The sequence below is a fragment of the Salvelinus sp. IW2-2015 genome, linkage group LG15, assembly GCF_002910315.2.
Source record: "Salvelinus sp. IW2-2015 linkage group LG15, ASM291031v2, whole genome shotgun sequence".
Lineage (NCBI taxonomy): Eukaryota > Metazoa > Chordata > Actinopteri > Salmoniformes > Salmonidae > Salvelinus > Salvelinus sp. IW2-2015.
Genome location: NC_036855.1, coordinates 55,822,896 through 55,845,885, shown reverse-complemented (window position 1 = coordinate 55,845,885; position 22,990 = coordinate 55,822,896). Strand labels below are relative to the sequence as shown.

At 42.2% G+C, this 22,990-nt stretch overlaps 1 protein-coding gene across 1 annotated transcript; it reads right to left on the bottom strand.

Annotated features, from left to right (window-relative positions):
- Nucleotides 1-8,497: 8,497 nt before the first annotated feature.
- LOC111974278 (cadherin-5) lies at nucleotides 8,498-22,577 on the bottom strand. Its single transcript, XM_024001955.2, has 12 exons — nucleotides 21,942-22,577; nucleotides 17,125-17,346; nucleotides 16,702-16,981; nucleotides 16,490-16,606; nucleotides 16,155-16,322; nucleotides 15,788-15,966; nucleotides 15,112-15,362; nucleotides 14,883-15,016; nucleotides 14,618-14,727; nucleotides 14,414-14,516; nucleotides 12,333-12,578; nucleotides 8,498-11,487 (listed from the first exon to the last, which is right to left on the bottom strand). Exons 2-12 carry the CDS (start codon nucleotides 17,344-17,346, stop codon nucleotides 10,997-10,999), a joined length of 2,301 nt encoding a protein of 766 aa, XP_023857723.1. The 5' UTR covers nucleotides 21,942-22,577; the 3' UTR covers nucleotides 8,498-10,996.
- Nucleotides 22,578-22,990: the final 413 nt, after the last annotated feature.

Below are 22,990 nucleotides of genomic sequence, written 5' to 3'. Positions count from 1 at the left end.
ATAAGGCAACTCCCTGTCGTGCACTGTTTTCCCACAGTTCTGTTAAAAAAACTAAGATAATACTTTTATTTCCCTTTTGACTGACATTCAAAAGTGTCACACAAGCATGAAGATGTGTGCTCAAGGGGGAGAGGAGAGGAAGTGGCGGTGTTCATGAAAGAACCAATGCTCAAGAGAGGGCGTTCCTGCACCCACATGCAGAAACGCCCCGAGTTGTGGGCTGCAGTTGCATTGGTTTATTACGCTATAGATGAAATCAATTATGAGGAACTTCACAGGGTGGTGAAAGTGCACCTGATAAGCTTGTGCACCTTTCCAATTCCTATCGAAGGTCTTATTCTGGTGACATGATGATCAATGCTTGGTTTTGACAAATAAAAATAATCTCGCTCTTATATCCATTATAATCTCATAATATAGGTGGCATACCCACTGCACTGTATCTGCGTGTTGTTGGCCAGAACGCACATGCCAAGACCAGAATGGGCGCATTCTCTATCTAAACCGCCCAAAAATGTAGGATAAAACCATGAGTTGAGTTCAAAATGCAATGGAAACTTTTTTTTTTTGGTACATGGAATTTAACCGCAAAAATTATTTGTATGTGTACTATGTCATCCCTCACAGCCTTGTGTCCGCTACAAATCAATTTGATAGGAAACACTTCTCTGGTGGGAAAATGTGCATATTGTTTTTATGCCGATTTTAGAATATTCGCATGAAAATCTGTCAAAAATTGGATAGAGACCTAACATCTGACAAACAAACATTTACACATCCGACATMAATAATAATTACTGCAGTCACTGTTTTATCCAGAAAGGAATTACTTGCAATGTAACAACATTCATCCATAACGGAATAATTACCGGCGTCACTGACGTAGCCTATAGGCCAATGATGAAGTAGTCTAATGTTGCGCGCACCCTATAAAAAGCGCGCCAATACCGGAGATGGCAATCATCAAACACAGGTTGGAAATTAAATGTAACTTTTAGATTATACAGTAAATTGTTTCAATGTTCCAATAAATCGTTTTTTTGTGTAGATGTAATGTCACTAGTAGCATAAACAATAATATGCGTGCTCTCTGTGAGCGTTACAAATTTGTTGAAGAGTTTCATGTTTGGGTGGTGGAGTCTAGGGCTAGGCCAGTGGTTACAAACGTTTTTCGGTTACTGTATCCTACCACCAACTGAATTTGCTCTACCCAGACTACCCATGAAGTGCCCCCCCYTGTGCATTTAAGCCTATGGTCTCATGAGTCTTCTCAAGTACCCCCTGTGGGTAGGCCAATACCCCCAGGGGTAGTACCCCAGGTTGGGAACCACTAGTCTATTCTAGGACTTTGACGTGGCAATAGGCTACTGTAGCAACATCCTCAAACATCGCCGTTATAGGAACATATAATATTGTTTCGACTGCCCAAAACATCATATGATGAAACATGTATTTCTGTATTTTTAAAGTTATATGTCTTGAAAACCTGATTGCTGACATGCAAAACATTTTGGGACAATATCAAAAATGGGATAATGAAACAAATAACAAAATATAGTTTTTGGGTGGAGTTTTTCTTTAAAGTGATAGATAATCTATGCCTCTTTCCCTCACCTCCTGAGATGTGTTCAGCAGTGGAGGCTGCTGAGGGGAGGACAGCTCATAGTAATGTCTGGAACGGTGTTGATGGAATGGCCTCAAACACATAGAAACCATGTGTTTAATGTGTTTAATACCATTCAACCGATTCCACTACAGCCATTGCCATGAGACCGTCCTCCCCAATTAAGGTGCCACCAACCTCCTGTGGTGTTCAGGTAATGGTCTGACGTTTTTGTGTTGGATGTCACAGTGTCACAGCCTGGGCGAGCTTTAATTAACGCTGGCACATTCTGAGCAGAGAGATAGGATCAATGGTGGAGGTCAAGGTAATGATCTCGCATTTAGTTGGTGACTACTGTCACCTTGTTCAGTGTTTTGGCTGTGACAGACAGGCAGTAGCCTATACAGCGGGCTGTGATAAGGGAATTGTAAGGCGGTGACTGGGGGCTTGATGGGCATGCCGCTCAGTCATTGCTAGTCGTTTTTCATCTTCACAGCAGCACACACAGCTATAAATATTTCAGCCTGTAAAACTACTGCTGGCGCCCGGCAAAGTCTCTCTACTTAACACTGAAAGGATACCTTCACCAAAGCATGCTATTGTAAAGGCAAAAAAGGTGCACTATGTTTACTTGGCATTTAAAAATGTCATCATGGATTATGCAATGTCGTTGTAGAGTTGAAAAGTAAGGAGAACAGAGGTATACTGTAAGTGGAAGAAGGAGTGAGGGTATTTTTAAGAAAGGAATAGGCCTACTGTATTTTCAGATGCATCCCATAGGCCTATCTCTCTATGGTGACATAGAAATGTGATAATTGTGTAGTTAGCTGTTGATGTCAACTGGCCCGTCTGTGATTTTAAAGTGTATTTTCTGTCCTTTATTCCTAGTCGGCAGAAAAAGATGAGTGTATGACTCTTTGCTTCACYTCAACAATGAACGTTCACACCGATGGGGATATAGAACAAAACAGATACCCATATGGTGTGTTGCTGTACACTGTAGATGTGAGCAGGCCGACTTTATTTACTGAGGTGTCAGGCAGGGATATATACGTAAACAAAAGCTATTGCTTTAACATCAATTCACCAGGTCCCTTTAAATCAGACAAAGTGAAGGATTAGTCAGATTTCAGCGCCATAAACTCAGATGCCTGTGCTCTGACAGAGTCATATCAGGACATTGTTATTCCCTTAGCCAGAACAGCGGAATAATTTATAAGCATACAGTCTTCATATTTATTAATCCCACTATGAAGGCTATGTTCTACAAGGGTCCGTACCATGGGACCTTTCCACAACTGCAGTTTACATAATACAGAAAGATTTGGATTTAGCTTTTGGACTCAGACACACTCTCTCTTTCCTCCCCAGAGACTCAGAGCTGGGGCCATATGGTCAGAGGAGTATGGCTAGCGATGACATGCCCTGCCCTCCCTGGAGCTGGACTGCTGCTGCTGTGGACAGACGCCATATGGAGTGACACGTGAGAGAGACAGGTAGGACACAGACCGCTCAGGGCACACACAGGCCATCTGATCTGTAATCTCTGTTCAGTCACCACATCACATAGTTAACTTTGTATGGATTAAGTATGTGAAAATTATACGAAGTACAGGAGGGATTTTACTGTGTGTGAGAGAGAGAATAAATAAGATTTTTGAGGCAGAGGATTTATTTCTTACTAGTAATATGGGAGATTTGGTACATTTGGATGACAAAGTGTGTGTGTCTTAGCACTGTATGTGTACACTATTTGAGAGTCTGTGTGAGTAAGGAGAAGGTGAAAGACTAGAAAACAGGAGGCCATCTGATTGCACTCTGGGAAGGCATTGAGGTGGAAGATACATTCCGGTTGGCGAGAGGGGGGAAAGTTTATGTTACACTCCTTCCCATGTAGGACTGCCACCAATATGGAAAAGCTCTATTGTCATTTGGAAGACGGCAGGTAGCCTAGTGATTAAAGCGTTGGACTAGTAACCGGAAGGTTGCAAGATTGAATCCCAGAGCTGACAAGGTAAAAATCTGTCGTTCTGCTCCTGAACAAGGCAGTTAACCCACTGTTCCTAGGCCGTCATTGAAATAAGAATTTGTTCTTAACTGACTTGCCTAGTTAAATAAAGGTAATAATAAAWAAAAAAATGAATAGCATTGTCTAAGTAACATTGTTGTGTTGTGGATGAAAGATGAGCATGACATGTTTCGGGTGAGAGGATGTTGGATAAGGAGGGAGTTCAAATCTGAAACAAAGAGAGGATGTAACAAGGGAACAAAATTCCTTCACTTGCATGACCTTCACTTGTCATTTTGCTTCAGTCCACCTCCTCCTCCTTGGAGAGATGAAATCAAATCAATTCTAATCAGGAGCCATTTGCAAGCATGTAACGTTATGTAAGGAAGGGCTAGCCCTTAAATAAATCGAGACAGATGACATATGCATGCACATGGGATGGCTTCAGCATGTACAGTGCATTCGGAAAGTATTCAGACCCCTTGATTTTTTGCACATTTTGTTACGCTACAGCCTTATTCTAAAATAATACAATACCCCATAATGACAAAGTGAAAACAGGTTTTTACAAATGTATTTACATAAGTATTCGGACCCTTTGTTATGAGACTTGAAATTGAGCTCAGGTGCATCCTTTTTCCATTGATCATCCTTGAGATGTTTCTACAACTTGATTGGAGTCCACCTGTGGTAAATTCAATTGGTTGGACATTATTTGGAAAGGCACACACCTGTCTATATGAAGTCCCACAGTTGACAGTGCATGTCAGAGCAAAAACCAAGCCATGAGGTCGAAGGAATTGTCCGTAGAGCTCTAAGACAGAATTGTGTTGAAGCACAGATCTGGGGAAGGATACTCCAAAAATTCTGCAGCATTGAAGGTCCCCAAGAACACAGTGGCCTCCATCATTCTTAAATGAAAGAAGTTTGGAACCACCAAGACTCTTCCTAGAGCTGGCCGCGCGGCCAAACTGAGCAATTGGGGGAGAAGGGCCTGATGGTTACTCAGACAGAGCTCCAGAGTTCCTCAAGGGAGATGGGAGAAACTTCCAGAAGGACAACCATCTCTACAGCATTCCACCAATCAGGCCTTTATGGTAGAGTGGCCAGACGGAAGCCACTCCTCAGTAAAAAGCACATGACAGCCCGCTTGAAGTTTGCCAAAAGGCACCTAAAGGAATCTCAGACCATGAGAAACAAGATTCTCTGGTCTGATGAAACCAAGATTGAACTCTTTGGCCTGAATGCAAAGTGTCACATCTGGAGGAAACCTGGCACCATCCCTACGGTAATGTATGGTGGTGGCAGCAACATGCTGTGGGGATGTTATTCAGCGACTAGTCAGGATTGAGGGAAAGATGAACTGAGTAAAGTACAGAGAGATCCTTGATGAAAACCTTCTCCAGAGCACTCAGGACCTCAGACTGGGGTGAAGGTTCACCTTCCAATAGGAAGGTGAACCTTTCCAAACCTTTCCAAACCCTAAAAACACAGCCAAAACAATGAATAGTGGCTTCGGGACAAGTCTTTGAATGTCCTTGAGTGGCCCAGCCAGAGTCCGGACTTGAACCCGATCAAACATCTCTGGAGAGACCTGAAAATAGCTGTGCAGTGACGCTCCCCATCCAACCTGACAGAGCTTGAGAGGATCTGCAGAGAACAATGGGAAGAACTCCCCAAATACAGCTGTGCCAAGCTTGTAGCGTCATACCCAAGAAGACTTGAGGCTCTAATTGATGTCAAAGGTGCTTCAACAAAGTGTTGAGTAAAGGGTCTGAATACTTATGTAAATGTTATATTTCAGTTTATTTTATACATTTGCTAAATTGTAAAAAAAATAATGGTTTTGCTTCATCATTAAGGGGTATTTTGTGTGATGACAGAAACAAACAATTTAATCAATTTTAGAAAAAGGCTGTAATGTAACAAAATGTGGAAAATGTCAAGGGGTCTGAATACTTTCCGAATGCACTGTATGTATGCGCAGTCATTTCAGATCCCATCCAATCCAGCTTCATTATGTTACACCCAGCAGGAAATGTAACATGCTGCACATGGACTGAAGATCTGCATTGATTATCTATCTTATTGAGCTAATTTGTTCAGCAAGCATGGTGCATGGTATTAATATTTGATCTCATGTCATGTATATGTTTACCATGCATTTATGCTCACATTTGAATGAACCCACAAATTCGAGTTGCCTAAAAACAGAGGGAGAACCATTGTATCTTTGTCAGAGTATCTCTACCAACCTCAATCCCAGTAGGTAATGAAATTTGAAAATTGACCGTGGGTCAATGCGCTCTACAAATGTATTATTATTGATATTATTAAATTGGGGCACCACTGGAGCACATGAGTATTGTGGAACTAGTTGCAACTAGCTGGATAAATAAAGGACAAGATTACAGTATGTATGAATGGGCTATGGTCTCGGGGTCTAGCTAGTCCATTGCCCCCTGGTGGTGTTTATTGGGTAATGGGACTTCTCCATTACTCCCCCTAGTTCCTCATCTCAGCCATTAGAACTCCTTTAGTCCACTGAGGCTGAAACAACCATGTATGGCAGTACTAGGGCTTCTTCCCTCAGGTGATTGTCTCCACATCTCCAGATCAGATGCTGGTGTCATCTCAGTTCACACGGTGTCTGTTTGATCTGTCAATCCAAAGGGCTGGGGTGCGGGTCGGGCGGATGGGCGTTGCCCCCGGGGTGTTGCTGACGTGACAACAAATTTAGAGGCGCTGATGTTGTCGCGGCCTGATAGTTAATAATTGATACCCCTGTCTCATTAATCCGACAGGAACCACAGCAGTGTCAGTGTGTTTATGTTGCACACGCTCCTAAGTGAGGAATTTGTCTTGCAGGGGTAATTAGAAGAGGGATAATTTAAGCCATCCAGCTGCCTATTTAAAACAATGCAGACATGTACAAATGGGACTGCCATATTGGATATTTCCTCAACCATGTTTATCTATGTAGTTGTAGTGACAACGAGAAGAGGACCTGGGTTCTTTTATCCCCATTCCTCCGTCACTAAAATAACCCCCAAAAACACATAACTATTAAACCATGAATATAGGGATAGACAATTACATTTAGCATTGAATTGTGTTTTTATCTCAGTGTCAGTGTGTGTGTGTGTGTGTGTGTGTGTGTGTGTGTGTGTGTGTGTGTGTGTGTGTGTGTGTGTGTGTGTGTGCGTGTGTGCGCACGCTAGCTTGCGTGTGTGTGTATTGGTGCCCCTCATTCCCAGCTGTTGTGTTGTATTTATCTTTGTGTCTGCTAGGCAGCAAACACAGAAAGGTTGTCTGAGACATAGGAAACAGGTGGAGCGGTTAGATAGTCTGTGGGTATGAATGGGCAGGGTGGTCAGGAATAGGAGACGTACCCTAACTAACTCTGTATAATTGCATTCCGTAGCAGTATGGACTGGACAGGAAAAGGTATATCCCCTGAGAGATTTTATCACATTCTCCTGGCTTTTGTTATTATTGACTGTTTGGAGGCAGTGGCTCATCATTGTTCTCTGATTTAGGCATGACATAGTTCCAGCATGTCTTGGAATTAGTTTGTTTAAAATTTGAGTTGTGTATGTTTTTATGTTGGACGGCAAACACTGAAATGATGGCAAATCAACAAGTGGTCAGGCTAAAAAGCAACATTGTTCCTCCACTGACAATAGAGAGAGTAAATCTATTCTCTGTGAAAGCATTGCCGTTGATCWAAAATGTTACCTCCTGCACTGCAACATTTTACTGTCCTCTAGTGTTCACTTGGGCAAACTACACCTGTCTGCCAGTTATTCAGTTCAGCACTCTGTTGAAACATATTTATTTTTTATTTTACCTTTATTTAACTAAGCGAGTCAGTTAAGAACAAATTCTTATTTTCAATGATGGCCTATCCCAGCCAAACCCAGATGACACTGGGCCAATAGTGAGCCGCCCTATGGCACTCCCAATCACAGCCAGATGTGATACAGCCTGGATTTGAACCAGGAACTGTAGTGACTCCTTTTGCACTGAGATGCAGTGCCTTGGACTGCTGCGCCACTCGGGAGCCCAAACTGGCCCATAGCTGAGTGTAACTGACCCATAGGTAAGTTATAACTGAATTGTAATAGTTTTTTTGCCAAATTGTGGCCTATTCAAACATTCAAAATGACACATTTTCCCTCTAATTTGCCCCTTTGGACTTCCTGTGCTGTAATGAAGAGATTTTTGCTCAAGGTCCACAATCCTCCGGCCTCAGTTCACAGTGCAAATGAGGATAGTGAAGGGACACTTGGCTGCTGAACGTTGGAAAATGTGATGCAATATTTCTTGAAGACTCCAAGGAAGACCTTCGTTATCGTCTTCCGTTCCATGATACCGATCCCAACTGTAACGAATCAAAGTATTTTAAGCACATAGCTTTCTCAGTCTTGTAACAATGACTCATAAGGCCCATAATGCACAGTGGCACTCACCATATATCAGAGGTCCTGAGAGGCCCAACACTTTCCTGGGCCTTTTAAAAAATGTGAGGACATGTGAAGCTTCAGGAAGTTCCCTGCTGGCTGTTTTCTTTTAATCCTGGGAGTTTGAGGCATGACATCACTGAGTTATTTTCCCTAGTCTCTCTGTTATCTTTGCAATCTCACACACACACCCAGTCCTCCCACACACACCCAGTCCACCCAGTTCTAGACCTCAGGGACTGCAGCTGCTGTTGGATCTGAAGACTGAGCCTCACCTGAAGATAACCCTCTCATACAATAATGACTTTACAATTACAAGAGGCCAACATAGATGGCTATAATGGCAGTATGATACTGTTCTTTATCTTCCAGAAAAACACAGAAACCAAAACTTAGAACGGACAATGTATTGTACCAAGTATCAAAGCTATGCTATGCTAAACGAGTCAGTTCAATTCCATTTAGTATAATATTATTCTATTCCTTCTTGCATTTTTTTGAAACAATAAAGATCACTTTTTGGACTTTTGAGTGCTACGTTTATTTTACACATACAAAATTGGTACTAAATAAAAAGTTGTTGTTTTACACGATACAAACCATAGAAAAGATTGTGTTCACCATCGAGAGAATGATCATAAACCAAGGCACATATTGCTCTCCTACAGAATGACCTAGCTGCATACAAAAGGAATGCATTTGAATGACACCCACTGAAGTGTATTTACACAGGTAGACTCACACATACATATAGCATCAATCAATGCACAATTACATATAAATTACACTACAAGTGTAAAAAACAACAACATATTTTACYCTTACACTCAGCAGACAAAGACCAGTGTCAAGTAAAATAATTTTTTTTAAACGCAAAAGGAAGTGAGGCCAATATCAATATTCAGGCACATTTCTATATACAGTGTAGACAACTATATTTCCAGTACTCACAATCTCGATAACATGGATCCCGTATTGCCAAGTTACTTATTGCCGTAAGGTTTACAGAAAAGCACCACTAACAGTAAGWGCTTGTGAAATAGAATAGAGTTGTGCGCAGACAATGATCATTAATAGCATGGAACGAAGTAGATCAGGTATGTTATATAGAAATGGAGTACTAGAGACATAACATTACAGCACAGTTTACCAGTGGCATCTATTGTATGCCGAGGTTTCACCATACTGATCTTTGGTAGATGGTCAACACAGAAATGAAATGTTGATTGTTGTTAAAGCCATCATGGCTCTTACATTGTTCTCTATCTATTTTGCCCTCTCCAAAGGTTTTTCCCAGGCAGGAAAACAGGAAAACGGGCTGCAATGTGTTGGTTTACTTTAAAAGATAACAGGACAGGAAGAGGGCTTCCTCACACACATATGTGCAGGAAGCTGATTCCAGTGTTTTGTTTGGGTAATGTGTAGGGGCGGACTCTGGTGTTTGAAAAAGGATGGGGGTCCAGCTCTCCGTGTATATGATCCAGACAGGGAAGTGGTAAGATGGCTTCCACATATTGTATCCATGGTTTATGAGAAGTGGTCCCATGCAGGCAAAGCTTCAGTATACAACAAACAGTCCACATTCGAAAGCAAATGGAATATAATGAAAACAGGGGTAAACCTTTGCTCTCTTTTTGCTATGTCTTCAGTCAAGAAGGACAATAGCGATAATGATAAACTTGATCTTGTGTAGATTGCCCTCATTATTTTAAGCTGTTTCAGCAAATGGAGCAGAAGCACATGCTGTATGATGAAGTAGAAATATTGAAGCATATTGAAGCAGTATGTTGAAGCAGTATGTTGAAGAAGAATATTGAAGCAGTATGTTGAAGCAGTATGTTGAAGCAATATGTTGAAGCAGTATGTTGAAGCAGTATGTTGAAGCAATATGTTGAAGCATTCTGTTGAAGAAGAATATTGAAGCAGTATGTTAAAGCATATTGTTTGAAAGCAGTATGTTGAAGAAGAATATTGAATCAGTATGTTGAAGCAATATGTTGAAGCAGTATGTTGAAGCAGTATGTTGAAGAAGAATATTGAAGCGGGATGTTGAAGCAGTAGCTCTAGGATGAAAGGTTAAAGTTATTCAGATAACTTTGTGGTCATCCAAAGGACTATTGAGCTACTTCACATTTCCTGAGTTGGTTGTAATACTTTTGTTACAGTGGACCTCAGAGACTTGGGCTTTATCCACAACAATTGATGTGTTGATGAGTCCTGTCAAATAAACTGGGAATAGACTTMAATTATTTCAGAGCTTCTGTTATCATTGTTTCCTGCCGGGCTCCCTGYACAATAGTAGCTCTTGGTGAGAAGTGTAATTCTGTCTGAAAGACAACTGCCACTGTGACTCACTGAATGACCCACCCTCTCTACATAGCTACAGTTGGTTTAGTCAACCATAAAAAAACACAATCAATCAAAATTAAGGTATACAGATTTCTGTGTGAGTAATCGGACAAAAAATCTAACAAAAAATCGAACACATTTCTTAATCTCCTCTGAAACCTCAAATAAATGTAAAACAAATAAATGAAGCACAGTTGTGGAATGTTAACAGTTTTCTTTACACCAAATCTATTTCCCTTTGTCGTCATATTCACGTGACAGAAACGAATAAATGAAAGAAAAGGAAATAAAAGCACTATTTCGTTAAAATAATAATAGAATAATAATAATAACAAGGGAAAAGAGTGGGAAAGGAGAAGTAAGAGTAGGAGGAACAGGAGGTAGAAGAAGAGGAAAAAGAACGAGAAGAAGAGAGAATTACTTAAAATTGGCACACGCTTGAGTGAACCCTATCATAGTGTGCTATGATTGGACGGATTAGTGGAAGAAGTTAATCCCGATGTGCTTTTAGTCAAAGGAAGAGCTGAGAGAGCTGAGAGACGTCCTGCCTGCTGGTCTTTAGGCTCAGTGTGCTCAATACGGGGAGTCACTTCCCTCAGACCCATCCACCCCGTAGAGCTCAGCCAGGGTTCTGAAGCGAGGGCCCCAGTCGTTTAAGAAGTCATAGTCAAGGTTAGAGCCCGTGGAGGAACTATCCAGGGAACTGAGGCTACCAGCCAGGGACTCTGGCCCCTCGTAGCCATAGATGTGCAGGGTATCGTAGGGGATCTCATCCCTGTCATGGTCAGCCTCGTCTTTCTTCACCTCGATCATCACGGCCATGTCTCCCTTGCACGCGGTTGGTGGTTTCTTCACCATGGCGTAAAGGCTGGGGCCCTGCCTCATGCTCATGCTGCCGTCATTCTGAGCTGAGATCAGGATGGACACGTCGTAGCCGTTGGTGTCCATCTCCCCACCGCCTTCCTCGTCGTACGTCACTAGCTGCTCGTGGATCTCACTCTTACCCAGAGTGACCAGGGCATCCTTCTGGTGACGTTTTCTCATAGCGATCAGGATCACTATGACTGGAACGAGGAAGAAAACATGTTTAATATCCATGTCACACAGTTTGGGGTTTTAATAAGTACTGAAAAAGAAAGAAGTGGAAAATATATATATATATATATATATATTTCATGAGGTAAATTAAATCGGGTGTGAGAAAATATTTTGTCGAATGGGTCTCCAGTATATTTCTTTGGGATTCGTATGATAATGACTTCAATGTTTAATAGTTAATCATCACTTCATTCTGTGTCTTTGGAAACAAGACAGCCGAATAACTGATCATCTTCTCATTAGCCTTCCCATTCTTCTCATGTTTTTCCCACATTATCTGCTTTTGTAGAAGCCTACTGCAGCAGTGCGATTGCTCTCTGCTTCAGATATGAGCTTTTGATAAAACATCTCTGGCACATGGCTCATCTAATATGACAAATGGCTTTCTCCCAAGACAGCAGAGAAAGTATCAAAGAGAATATTCAGCTCAATGCTTCCCGTTCCTTCCACTATTTACTTCTCTTGTCCTGCATTCTTGAATGTTATTTATCCAGTCAGATACTGAGGTAAAACTCTTCAACTTTGTCCCAAAAAATAAACAAACAATAGATTGAAATTAGTTGCACATCCCCCATCATGTGAATTTTTCACATTTATCGTTAATAAATCCTATCCTTGTCCTTGTGTCGTAAACACATCTTGATTTGACCCAAGAACACCTTGAGCTGAAGTACCTTGTTTAATGATCCCTGTTTTTTATGTCTTAGACGATTGCTCTATTTTACAACATGTCTTAATCAGGGACAGTGGTGTAGTAGAATGCCAGTTAAAATGGAGAGGGCTGTATACGGTAGAGGAGKGATTGACTCACCCAGAATAGTCAGGATGCACACCAGTATAACAATAAGGGCGTGGACACTGACACCCATTTTGAGTTGGGCTGCTTTGCACTGGGTGTGGATCCTCTTGTTGTCACACCTGCACACTTTGATAGGCAGAGAGGTGATGCTGCTCATGGGAGGCCTGCCTCCATCGCTGATCCCAATTTCTATTACATAATCCCTGGAGTCCTCCAGGCTGAAGCCTCCATGTTTCAGCACTATGTTAGACGTGTTGTCTAGGAGAGGSGGACATAAAACAATGTTAGTTATTAGAGGTTTGCCATGGTTAAATTTGGAGGACATTTTTATACATTACATGGATCTTCATAGCATTGGTTCCAATGGTGGAATGCTCTTAGCTACAATTTACTTAGGTGCAGACTTTTGCATCTACCTAAATGTTGTATTTTTATTTCACCTTTATTTAACCAGGTAGGCCAGTTGAAAACAAGTTCTCATTTACAACTGCGACCTGGCCAAGATAAAGCAAAGCAGTGCGACACAAACAACAACACAGTTACACATGGAATAAACAAACGTACAGTCAATAACACAATAGAAAAAAAAGTCTATATACAGTGTGTGCAAATGGCGTGAGGAGGTAAGGCAATAAATAGGCCATTGTAGCGAAGTAATTACAATTTAGCAAATGAACACTGGAGTGATAGATGTGCAGATGATGATGTGCAATTAGAAATACTGGTGTGCAAAAGAGCAAAAAAGTAAATAAAAACAATATGGGMATGAGGTAGGTAGATTGGATGYGCTATTTACAGATCGGTTAGCTGCTCAGATAGCTGATGTTTAAAGTTAGTGATTTTTGCAATTCGTTACAGTCATTGGCAGCAGAGAACTGGAAGGAAAGGCGGCCAAAGGAGGTGTTGGCTTTGGGGATGACCAGTGAGATATACCTGCTGGAGCGCGTGCTACGGGTGGGTGTTGTTATCGTGACCAGTGAGCTGAGATAAGGTGGAGCTTTACCTAGCAAAGACTTATAGATGACCTGGAGCCAGTGGGTCTGGCGATGAATATGTAGCGAGGGACTTTAGAAAGGCAGGGCAGGATAGATATAGGTCTAATAAGCAGACTGTTGAATCTGAGGGTTTATGTGTCAGTGAAACTTTTCCGCACTAACAAAATCCCTAAAATCGCAGTAGGTAAGAATCCTCAAAGCAGGATAATTGAATGTGCTCCGAACCTCGATATAGGAATTAGGCTTTTCCACATGGTTAGTCCCATGTGGATTAGACATGATTATCTCCATGAGCTTTAGGTGCCAGTATATGTTGATATAAAATGAGCATGCTCAGTTTCTATGTTCAATTTGGTTGGCCTCATTTCAATAGAGTTACAGTATATAACCATTCAGAAATAGAAGCTATGAAGGATGTACTGTAGTGCATACAGTACATCAAAGCTAGAGATATGGCCTTGACATGCACGTCATCACTAATGTAAGAACAACTTCTCACTGTTCTTCTGGTCTTCCGCTGCTATGACCTTCTCTCTAGTTGCACTGGGCTAATGTGCAGCCTACTCCCAGTGTTCTGTGTTCCTGGCTGATCATTACATGGTGAAATGTCACATCAGTTCATTATGCAGTGCAGCCAACGAGGCAGCACAGACTGGACCAGGCCACCCCAGCGCTGCACTGAAAATGTTCCCCAGCCAGAGTGCCTCTGAGGTCGTCACTGTTGCTCTCCAAATATGTAATGAAGGGCTGCTGGTTTTAAAGAGCTTGTACATCATGAATATTTCAGGGGCTCTCAGCGGTTTGTTGCTGTTCTCGTTTCCACCCGACTAGATGGAGAACGTTCAGACGTCAGATAGCTTTAGAACGGAGCGCTGCCCAGGCTGATTCCTCTGCCACTGGGGAGCACAGTGCTATCCTGAGCACATATCTGAACCAGCCATTCACCTCCACATTGTCCCTGTTATACCCACCTCACTGCCCCTCACACCAACCAACAGCTTAACATTACTACAATGTTTCTGCCTGCACAGCTTAAGGTGCCATAATAAAGGTGCCACTTGTCACATGTTCATGCATAGAAATGATCAGTTCTCTCACCGTTGTTATCGATGACTGAAAAGTTGGCGTTCGGCTTCCCCAACGTGAAGCTGAATGCGGGCAAATTATCATCTTTGTCTGTGGCACTTAGGGTCCCAATCACCTGTGTGAGGGGAATACATTTTAATAAAGACTTAATGCAATTTTCAGAAAAGTTTAATGATTGATGGCTTAGATGACATCTAACTCTGGAAAAAATCCTACCGTGCCAGCCATATCATTTTCACAAACGAATATCTCTTCAATGGACAGCTCTGGTTTGTTGTCATTGATATCAATGACCAGTATGTTGACGTTCACAAAAGATTCCAGTCCTGAAGAGGAGATGGGAAACATTATTTTATTATTGGGAAATACCTAAACCATACTAGTTATTAAGATTWAAAAAAAAATTGGACATGAATTACATTTTACGCAATAAATGTGTATTTGCTGTTAATGAGATTAATGATTATGGCTAATGTCATACCATTTGGTTCCTCCTTAGCTTTAACCTGGAACATGTGATTGGCTACAAGCTCCCGATCCAGCTTCCTCACTGTGAAAAGTTGTCCAGTTATGGGGTTGATACCAATGGGACTGTCCTTGTCCTCAATGGAATACCTGTAGAGGGCGCATTGAAACATTGTGGAAATCACCTCTCAGAAAAGAAGTGCTGTTAATTCTAGCATCAGTAGCATGTGAATGTGTTGGAGTACCGTATGGCCTTGTTGGCTTGATCAGGATCTCTGGCTGAAACGACTCCAATATTATTGACCATCATTTCCTCTATGACATTAAAGTTGTAGATGCTCTTGCTGAATTCTGGCTGCTCATCAACATCTAGCACCTGGATGGTCACCTGGGCCTTGATCAATGGATTGTCCTTATTATCCGCAGGGGACTGCAAGTGGTTCTCCCTCACATGCACAAAGAACGTGTAGCTGCTCTTGGTTTCATAATCCAGTCCCTGAAAAGTAGTTAAGGAACTTTAAGGAAAAGACTCAGTACATGTACTATACGTATAATCTTCAGCAAATGTGTCACTCTCATACATATTCCCTACATCGTTATCTATAATGTACAGGCTGTACTAATACTTTTTTTCACAGAATACTTTAAGTAGTTTCATTTTCATTACTTAATAATGGTCTTCAAGGAGTCTTTCAAGGACATTCATTTTCATATGTGCTTCAAAGAGTGCATGGTCTTATTTCTTTAGTCTCTGCTACTGTATAGTTTAGTGTTATGCATCACTCGGTAATGCTCATATCTACAGTAGAGTTTAGGACAGATTAGGAAAGCATTAAACCTGGTTGCACTATAGAGACAAAAATGTGGATCGRTTTTTTGTGATTAAAAAAAAAAAGTAACAGTTTAGGATGAGTGAAATACCTGTTTCAGCATGAGGTTGCCGTCTTTGATCTGACTGCGCTCCATTTCAAAAATGTCAGATGAAGGTGCTATGGTGAAGATGGGGTCTTTATTCTGGATCTCATCTCTGTCCTCCAGGACCATGGTGTCTATTCTCTGTCCCCGCTTCATGTCCTCTTTCACACTAAATACATAGGAACCTAGGGAAAAAGACACTCTACGTGTTAGTAAGAGAAGCTTCTGAGGGACGAGATTATGGAATAATCCCTAATTTGCTGCTAGGAATTCCGTAACAATCATTCATATTTAGGTTTATCTCCTATAAGACCAATAATTGTCAATGTGCTATAACTGTATAGCTGTCAGGGATGTTCTTTTTTGCCCTTACTTTTGGTAAATGTGGCTATGTTATCATTGATGTCGCTGACTGCGATGCTGACAGAGGTGGTGGCGGTGCCCCCTTGTTTAATTCCTCTCAGATCCTGGGCTTGAACCACAACCACATAGCTACTCTGGGTCTCACGGTCCAGGTTCTCATACTTGGTAGTGATAATCCCTGAAATGAAGAAAATTCATTTAGTCTTTGATTCATGACTCGTGCATCTTCAGAGACACGAACACAACAGTAAATGAATATGGGGTTATTAGGAAAGAATATTGAAAAGAGATGAAGATACAATGGACTTCATGACGTATGAGTTCAAATGAATGAACATCTCCTACCTGTTGTGCTTTCTATATTGAAGAAATCTCCCCCCTCTAATAATTTGTAAACAAGTTCTCCATTTGCAGTCGTTGGATCATCTGCATCAGTGGCAGTGACTTCTATCACTTTAGTTCCTACATAGGGAAGAAATAAAGAGAAGTGATTTAGCAAAAGCATTCTTTAATATCCAGCATAATCATCTTTGTGTTTAGGATTTGACCTCCTGTACCTCTTCTGGATCTCTCTTTGATAGAAGCATTGAACGATTTAGTAAACACTGGATCGTTGTCATTGATGTCAGTAACCAGGATCACAAACTTTTCCTCTTTCTCCACCAACTTGTTGCTGGTATCAAGCAGCTTTGCCGTTAGATTGTATTTGCTTTTCACCTCTCGATCCAATCGTTCAGTGACAAAGATGTCTCCTTTTTCATCCACTTTGAAGATTGTGTTGGCACCTTCTCCTTCAATGACATAGTGTGTCCTGTCACCAGACTTAGTTGACTTTAACTACAAATAGAAAAACAGATGACAATGTTAAGATAAGACATTCTGATCTATCAGAAATATCATTACTGTATATCCTCATTCAACTCTCTGGCTTTCCACCTGAGCCTCCAAGAGTACACCTACATGGTAAAACAACGACATACCTTTCCAATATAGTATTGTTTGTCGATTGGCCTTTCCTCCTCCACGTAAAGGTTGTTCCACAACCACTCTCTCTTGTGCCTGTGGAGAACTGGGCTGGTTTGGAGTGCTGGCCTCTGGTCCATATGTTCAGCCATGGTTAGACTGAGGGTCAGAGCCAAGGCAAAGAGACCCATCCACAGCTCTGGTGCCGTCATCTGCCTCCATGCAGACTGTCTCATCATCTGAAGGAAGGGGGAAGCAGAGAATAAAATTCGGGCCATTGAGACCACTCACGCCTCAGGCAACACTACTGGCTCAAAAAGTATTTGTCTTCTTTCAATTGCTTAGCTATTACTTCAGGTGCGTTTAATTAAGCTTGACTGGCATGCCCAATGGGCAGGGTTGGCACTTTTGGGAGTTTTCCACTAGAAAAGTTGAATGGACACTTTCTTTAATGGACACTTTCTTTGTGGCCAAGAGGATAGCTAAGCATTAAAGCAGTCCATCCCAGATAATATCCTTTATCTGGATTATTCCACTCTTATTGTTGCCAGCCTTTAGCAGTGGATATTAAGATGAGGGGGATTATGGTTCATAAATGTTCCCAAATAGCTTAATATCATATTCTAAAGTCCAAAAACTACTACAATCAAATTACTTTCATTACAACCCCATACAGCACAGATAAGAAAGTATCTTGTATTCTCCACACTGACAATAGGCTTATCTTGTCCTTTGAGGTAATGAACTTGGCAGGTAAATATCTCATCACGTTTTGTTGTTCCATATCTTATTGAATCTTGTGTTCAGCTATATATCAGAACAGGTACATTTTTTTGTTGGGCCACCCAAGTGTAGCTGTGCCACTAGAGATTCTGTGCCACTAGAGATTGTTGGGCCACCGCAGTGTAGCTGTGCCACTAGAGATTCTGGATTTGAGTCCAGGCTCTGTCGCAGCCGGCCGTGACCGGGAGACCCATGGGGCGGTGAGAAATTGGCCTAGCGTCGTCTGTTAGCCAAACAGTTTGGCTGGCAGGGATGCCCTTGTCCCATCTCGCACTAGCGACTCCTGTGGCTGGCCGAGCGCAGTGCACGCTGACAAGGTTGCCAGGTGTACGGTGTTTCCTCCGACACATTGGTGCAGCTGGCTTCCGAGTTAAGCGGGCATTGTGTCAAGAAGCAGTGCGGCTTGGTTGGGTTGTGTTTCGGAGGACGCACGGCTCTTGACCTTCACCTGTCCCAAGTCCGTACGGGAGGTGCAGCAATGAGACAAGACTGTATCTACCAATTGGATACCATGAAATTGGGGAGAAAAAGGGGTAAAAAAYAAWATATATATATACACTGCTCAAAAAAATAAAGGGAACACTTAAACAACACAATGTAACTCCAAGTCAATCACACTTCTGTGAAATCAAACTGTCCACTTAGGAAGCAACACTGATTGACAATAAATGTCACATGCTGTTGTGCAAATGGAATAGACAACAGGTGGAAATTATAGGCAATTAGCAAGACAACCCCAATAAAGGAGTGGTTCTGCAGGTGGGGACCACAGACCACTTCTCAGTTCCTATGCTTTCTGGCTGATGTTTTGGTCACTTTTGAATGCTGGCGGTGCTTTCACTCTAGTGGTAGCATGAGACGGAGTCTACAACCCACACAAGTGGCTCAGGTAGTGCAGCTCATCCAGGATGGCACATCAATGCGAGCTGTGGCAAGAAGGTTTGCTGTGTCTGTCAGCGTAGTGTCCAGAGCATGGAGGCGCTACCAGGAGACAGGTCAGTACATCAGGAGACGTGGAGGAGGCCGTGGGAGGGCAACAACCCAGCAGCAGGACCGGTGACAGACGTGACAGAGTCTGGAGACGCCGTAGAGAACGTTCTGCTGCCTGCAACATCCTCCAGCATGACCGGTTTGGCGGTGGGTCAGTCATGGTGTGGGGTGGCATTTCTTTGGGGGGCTGCACAGCCCTCCATGTGCTCGCCAGAGGTAGCCTGACTGCCATTAGGTACCGAGATGAGATCCTCAGACCCCTTGTGAGACCATATGCTGGTGCGGTTGGCCCTGGGTTCCTCCTAATGCAAGACAATGCTAGACCTCATGTGGCTGGAGTGTGTCAGCAGTTCCTGCAAGAGGAAGGCATTGATGCTATGGACTGGCCCGCCCGTTCCCCAGACCTGAATCCAATTGAGCACATCTGCGACATCATGTCTCGCTCCATCCACCAAAGCCACGTTGCACCACAGACTGGTGCACCACAGTCCAGGAGTTGGCGGATGCTTTAGTCCAGATCTGGGAGGAGATCCCTCAGGAGACCATCCGCCACCTCATCAGGAGCATGCCCAGGCGTTGTAGGGAGGTCATACAGGCACGTGGAGGCCACACACACTACTGAGCCTCATTTTGACTTGTTTTAAGGACATTACATCAACGTTGGATCAGCCTGTAGTGTGGTTTTCCACTTTAATTTTGAGTGTGACTCCAAATCCAGACCTCCATGGGTTGATAAATTTGATTTCCATTGATAATTTTTGTGTGATTTTGTTGTTTGTTTTCATTCATTCAGATCTAGGATGTGTTATTTTAGTGTTCCCTTTATTTTTTTGAGCAGTGTATATATAAATAAATCAAAAAAGTGTTGGAAAACATTGATTCTGTGCTGTAACGTAAAGAGTCAACCAAACTTTACTATATATGGTTGTCTTGTTACTCCTAATCGTATGTGTTAACTGTGCGTCATTCGATGTCCTTCCTGCCACGCCCTGAAGTTTATCCCCTAAAGGAGAGAACTTTTTAAAACTCCAGGCACTTTAGAGATAGACATCCTCAATCGTCACTGTTTGCAGCTGTCTTAGTAGTCATGGATGGCCCATTATGTCCAAAATTGCATTTTTTAAATATCTCCTTGTTCTGTTACTGGGTACTTACAGTGAGTCCTCCCAGTGAGGTCATGATGTCTGGCCTGTTATCAAGGAGCGGAAGTGTAAACACAATGCCTTTGGGAAATAACATTCCCATTTCTAATGAAGGGTCATCATTAAGCTAATGCTACTGTGGCCTCACACCCTTCCTGCAATTCAATTTCTGCCCCCGTCTTCTTCTTCTCCCTCTCTCTTTCTCCCCCTCTCTCTCAGTCTCTCTGGCTCTCTCTTTCTTTGACAATTTCTTGAGCAGTAGCGAGAGTTAAGGAGACAACAATGGGATTTTTATGTGTTAAATGAGTTGGTTTAGGTAGGATGCTATCGGACAATGGTAAAGTATTTCATTCAGGGCCTCAGCTATACCTAGGTCAAATGGATCAATCCCATTTTAACTCTTAAATGATGGGCAAACTTATATCCAGAATATCAGTTTCTTGTTCTCCTCAAAGCGAGTCCATTGACCTTTCATTTGAATGCCATTCAATGATAACTGTAAGTCAATTTCTCTGTCTGTGCCATTTTAAATGCTGTCTATGCAAATGTCAGATTTGATGACCATGTAGACATTTTTCAGAAGTTTTCAATAATGCAGCTAATCTTGTAGAAAAAAACAGGAATACGGTACTGTATTTTGAAATACGCTGTACATTATTCAGCTTGAATTCATCTTAGTAGGCTATGACTCACACAGTTCACAGGCTGGTATGCCTGAGACAATTGGTGTTCCAACCCCAAGTAGCACACAAAGCTATATGGAGTATCCATATCAATTCATCAGTTTATGGATATATTCATACAACCTGACTTGATGCACCTGAAATCTCTAATCATATACTGTACTGTAACATTAGTCGAAAAATAAGCAATATTTGGTACTATCAAGGCAAGCACTCAGCATACACATTATGTTGAGTTCTGTCTATCCAAGATCAACTATCAAGCAAGCCTCAATACTGTGATGATACTGTAGAATTAAGTGACGTACAATATGTGTGTGTGGGTGTGTGTGTTTGCCCACTGTAGATTAAAACAGCTTTAATCACAGAGCAGCTTCCAATAATCTGTCTGCCTACTCACTCCTCGAGGAAACTCCGTCTGTCACTGATGAGCCGTCTCCTCAGCCCTGCTTCACCCACCCAATATCACACTGGACTCACTGGCTCTCTCTGGCAGCACTTGTTCTCTGAGTCTGACAGAAAGTGTCTATCTATCACACCTCTTCTCTGAGCTCTTTCACCACAGTTATTTGACATTATATTTGCTATAAGGATTAGTTCAGCGTCGATAGATGTTATTTGACGAGTTGAACTGCTATCCTAGTGTTCGGCTGTATGTTCGGCTTCATTGTCATCATTTCAAGTCTCAACAATTAGTCCTGGAGCACCTGCATCTCGATCTATGTACAGTATCGAACAATCCAATGTTATTAACACTGTCATAAATCTGGTATAGGTAAATTAATACAATGCTATGTTTGCCTACTTTTGAAAGGAAAACGATATCTGAGGTTGAGTTACCTTACACTTACGTCATAGAATACAAGACTCAATACGTTGTACACTACTGTGTAACTCAAGATGCACAGATGGTTTCAGGATTTCTTTTGATTTATTTCTCCCTCATGGCTACAGAGTATTAGTGTAGCACACATCAACATAGTCAATCTGGTATCAAATTGTCTCGAGGGTTCAGCCTTACACTCGGGGTTAATGTTATCAAATCAGTCGCTGTTGTCCATTGTGGTAATAGATTATATCAGTTTGAGACGCAACAAGATACAACATACTGTATCGATGTGGTATTTAAATCATACATTTTATACGTATCCACACAAATTTGAAAATGTTATGTGTAACAAAAATTACAATAGAAACAAACCAATTCATACAGTATAAATGACTGGAATGACTTACCAGAGATGAATTATTTTCTGAACTCCTGCTTTTTAGCTCGTCCAATGCGTATAAGGCAGGTATAAGTCACAGGTAGATCCTGGGTGAAAGAGCATTAGTAATGTTAGCTGTTGGCTGTGGACCTGTCAGATTCTCTTCTCAGAGGACTAAGAACTTCCAGGCCAGCACAGTGGCCACAGAGATCAGCCCAGTTCCCCTGGTCACGTTTCCTGTTATAGTCCCTCTCCTCTCCTAATTGCAGCCTGAAGAGCAGAGCCTGGGCTGAGGGGGGAGAGGGAGTCATGCGATGCGTGTATCACAGCGCCGCACGTCGCTGCTGAAGTGACTGGAGGAGGCGGTGAGAGCACCAGCCACATGTTAAGAGGCAGGCAGACTGTGGCGCGTGGAGGGGCAGAGCGGTGTGAGAAACATTACATTTCTGCTCTCGCCTTCTTGATGAAAACACAAAAAGAAGGAGAGAAAGCAAAGAGATTCATTATTCATACCTATGGGACAAAGTTTATGATAAACAGGTTATAGACGTTAATCCCATGAGATTTCCCACATAGTGGTATTGCATTTTTCAGGGCTACGGCGGCGTATCTGCCTCTGAGATCTTGTCTAAGTCGGTAAGTGAGATGAGTGGGCTTTCTCCAGTACTCTCTCGCTTGTCCCTTGAGCATCATCTGTAATTTGGGGAATTGGACTGGAGCTGTACCCTGTAGAGCTGAAGGGAGGCAGTCAGTTTAGTGAGATTAGTCTTAAAGAGACAGAAAGCCTATTTGACAGAAGACCTAGGATGATACCTTAGGGGAGAGAGAGAGAGAGAGGCTATTTGACTTTTGTTTGTTTGTTTTCCTGCTTGGCAACCGTAACTCTTCTCAACGTTTTCGTGGATCAGACAGCAGACAGACAAGTAGCTCTAGAATGAAGTAGCCGTCCCTGCAGTTCGAGCAGCAAATCACCCTCCTGTCTCTCTCCYTGTCTCTTACTGTTCTATTCTTCTGTCGTTATTCACCTGCTTTGACCTCACTTTACATTTGAAATCATTATTTGATGGCTACTTGTAG

Bases quoted from the DNA above. Each gene is read 5' to 3' on its own strand.
- LOC111974278 (XM_024001955.2), bottom strand. From the start codon at position 17,346: ATGATGAGACAGTCTGCATGGAGGCAGATGACGGCACCAGAGCTGTGG. The intron at 15,017-15,111 runs GTACTCCAACAC...CGCCCTCTACAG, and splicing joins CAAGCCAACAAGGCCATACG to GTATTCCATTGAGGACAAGG. The intron at 14,517-14,617 runs GTAGGATTTTTT...CCCCTCACACAG, and splicing joins AAAATGATATGGCTGGCACG to GTGATTGGGACCCTAAGTGC.